This window comes from Pteropus alecto, unplaced genomic scaffold (genome assembly GCF_000325575.1).
Source record: "Pteropus alecto unplaced genomic scaffold, ASM32557v1 scaffold700, whole genome shotgun sequence".
NCBI classification, from domain to species: domain Eukaryota; kingdom Metazoa; phylum Chordata; class Mammalia; order Chiroptera; family Pteropodidae; genus Pteropus; species Pteropus alecto.
This window is the reverse complement of record NW_006429611.1, coordinates 770906-772550: the sequence shown is the minus strand read 5'-3', so window position 1 is coordinate 772550 and position 1645 is coordinate 770906. Positions and strand designations below refer to the sequence as shown.

Sequence of the window (1645 nt, the reverse complement as noted above, 5' to 3'; positions counted from 1 at the left end):
ACCATCATGCTCCCCACGAGGTAGCTTGAGGCAGGACCCCCAGGAAGGGTACCATGGGGCCAGCGGGGCCGTGGCCTGGCTGCCACCCTGACCACAGCACAGCGCTGCAGCTGGCTGACCTTGCCCACCGGAGCCGGACTCCCGACCCTGCAGCCAGCAGCGGCCAGCAGCCCCTCCGCACACTCCTCATTCTCTCAGCGGTGCGGGAAAGTCGGGCCCAGACCTCCCGTCATCGAGCTATGGCCTCATCACCACCCCGTCTGCCCGAGGTGGCAGCAGAAGTGGGAAGGGGCTGGGCGTGGCTCGTGGGGACTGCTGGCCCCTGTCCTCCATCACCGCATCTGAGAAGGCACCACAGTGGCACCCTGGCCGTGGGACCAAGAGACCAAGGAGGGGCTGAGACTCCTCGGGGCCCCCCGCCCCCTGCCCCTCCCACTGATGCCCCCAGCGTGGCCACACGGCTCAGCCTCTGGGACGCAGCCCCCGAGTCCCTCCATCCCAAGCTCTTCGGGCACTGGGAGAGGAGGCCACAGTCCCCACACCGTGACAGAGAACATCACTCTACCGAAGTTCTGGCTTTATTACATGCTGGAACGAAAGGCCACAGATGCCCGCACCATCTCGCCAGGGCAGAGCGCGGCGTCCACGCCCGGCGCCTCCCGCTCCCAGGTCCAAACCCACAGACCAGAGTCTTGAGGCCAAGGTCACTTTCTGAATCAAGGGCCTAGTCCCCAAAGGGCCCTGCACCGGCCTGGCTCGGCCTCGGGGCTCAGGCTGGGTCTGCAGGGAGAGCGCGGGTGGACCGGGCAGCTTCCGGGGAGGGTGGGGACAGAGCGGGGACTTGGGGAAGCTGAGGCTTTCCTCTCATTTCGTGTGGCCCGCGTCCCCGCAGTGAAACAGGCAGACACAGCGGAGGGGCCTTGCGCCTGGGAGGGCTGGGAGCAGGCCGGTCTGGCCTCACATGGCGTAGGCTGCCCAGTAGATGACATTGACGGCCGCGAAGGCCGCGGGGAACACGGCGCGGGCGTAGATGTCGATGGTGTCCGCATCAATGGGCTTGAAAAGCGCACGGAGGCCACCCTGGCCCCCCGCGCGGGCTCCCCCCGGCTTCTCCGTCTCCCCGGTCTCCACCTCCACCGACCTGTAGGAGCCCATGAGGTTCCCGGGCACGCGGCACGGCCGGCGGGACACGGCCAGCTCCTGGGAGATGCCGGCGGCGGAGAGCGAGAACAGCACGATGGCGTTCTTCACGTCCATCTGCTGCGGGGGGCAGGGCTGAGCGGCCGCCGAGCCAGGGCCACCAGGGCTTCCCACAGGACCCCCACCCGGGCCAGCCGCTCTGCGCCTCTGCCAGGGCCGCCGTGACCCTCAGCTGCCCTGGAGCTCAGGGGCTGCAGGTGACGCCCCAGAGCAGTCGGCAGAGTCCCAGGTGAGCCCAGGAAAAAGTGGCCGCCTCCTCCCTGTGTCAGATGTGTGAGAATGTGTGTGCGTGTGTATGTGTGCGTGCACGCATGTGTGTGAGAATGTGTGCGTGTGTGTGCGTGTGTGCACGCATGTGTGTGAGAATGTGTGCATGTGTGTGAGTGTGTTCATGTGTGTGTACCAGGCGTGTGAATGTGTGTGAGCATATATGTGTGAGCATGTG

General features: G+C 66.6%; 1 protein-coding gene across 1 annotated transcript in view; it reads right to left on the bottom strand.

The window, feature by feature from the left end:
- Positions 1-957: 957 nt before the first annotated feature.
- GABRD (gamma-aminobutyric acid type A receptor delta subunit) overlaps positions 958-1645 on the bottom strand; it is a 17699-nt gene continuing 17011 nt past the window's right edge. The window contains exon 9 of the mRNA XM_006903913.1: positions 958-1257. Within this exon, the coding sequence (XP_006903975.1) occupies positions 958-1257 (300 nt within the window). The remainder of the gene's footprint in view (positions 1258-1645) is intronic.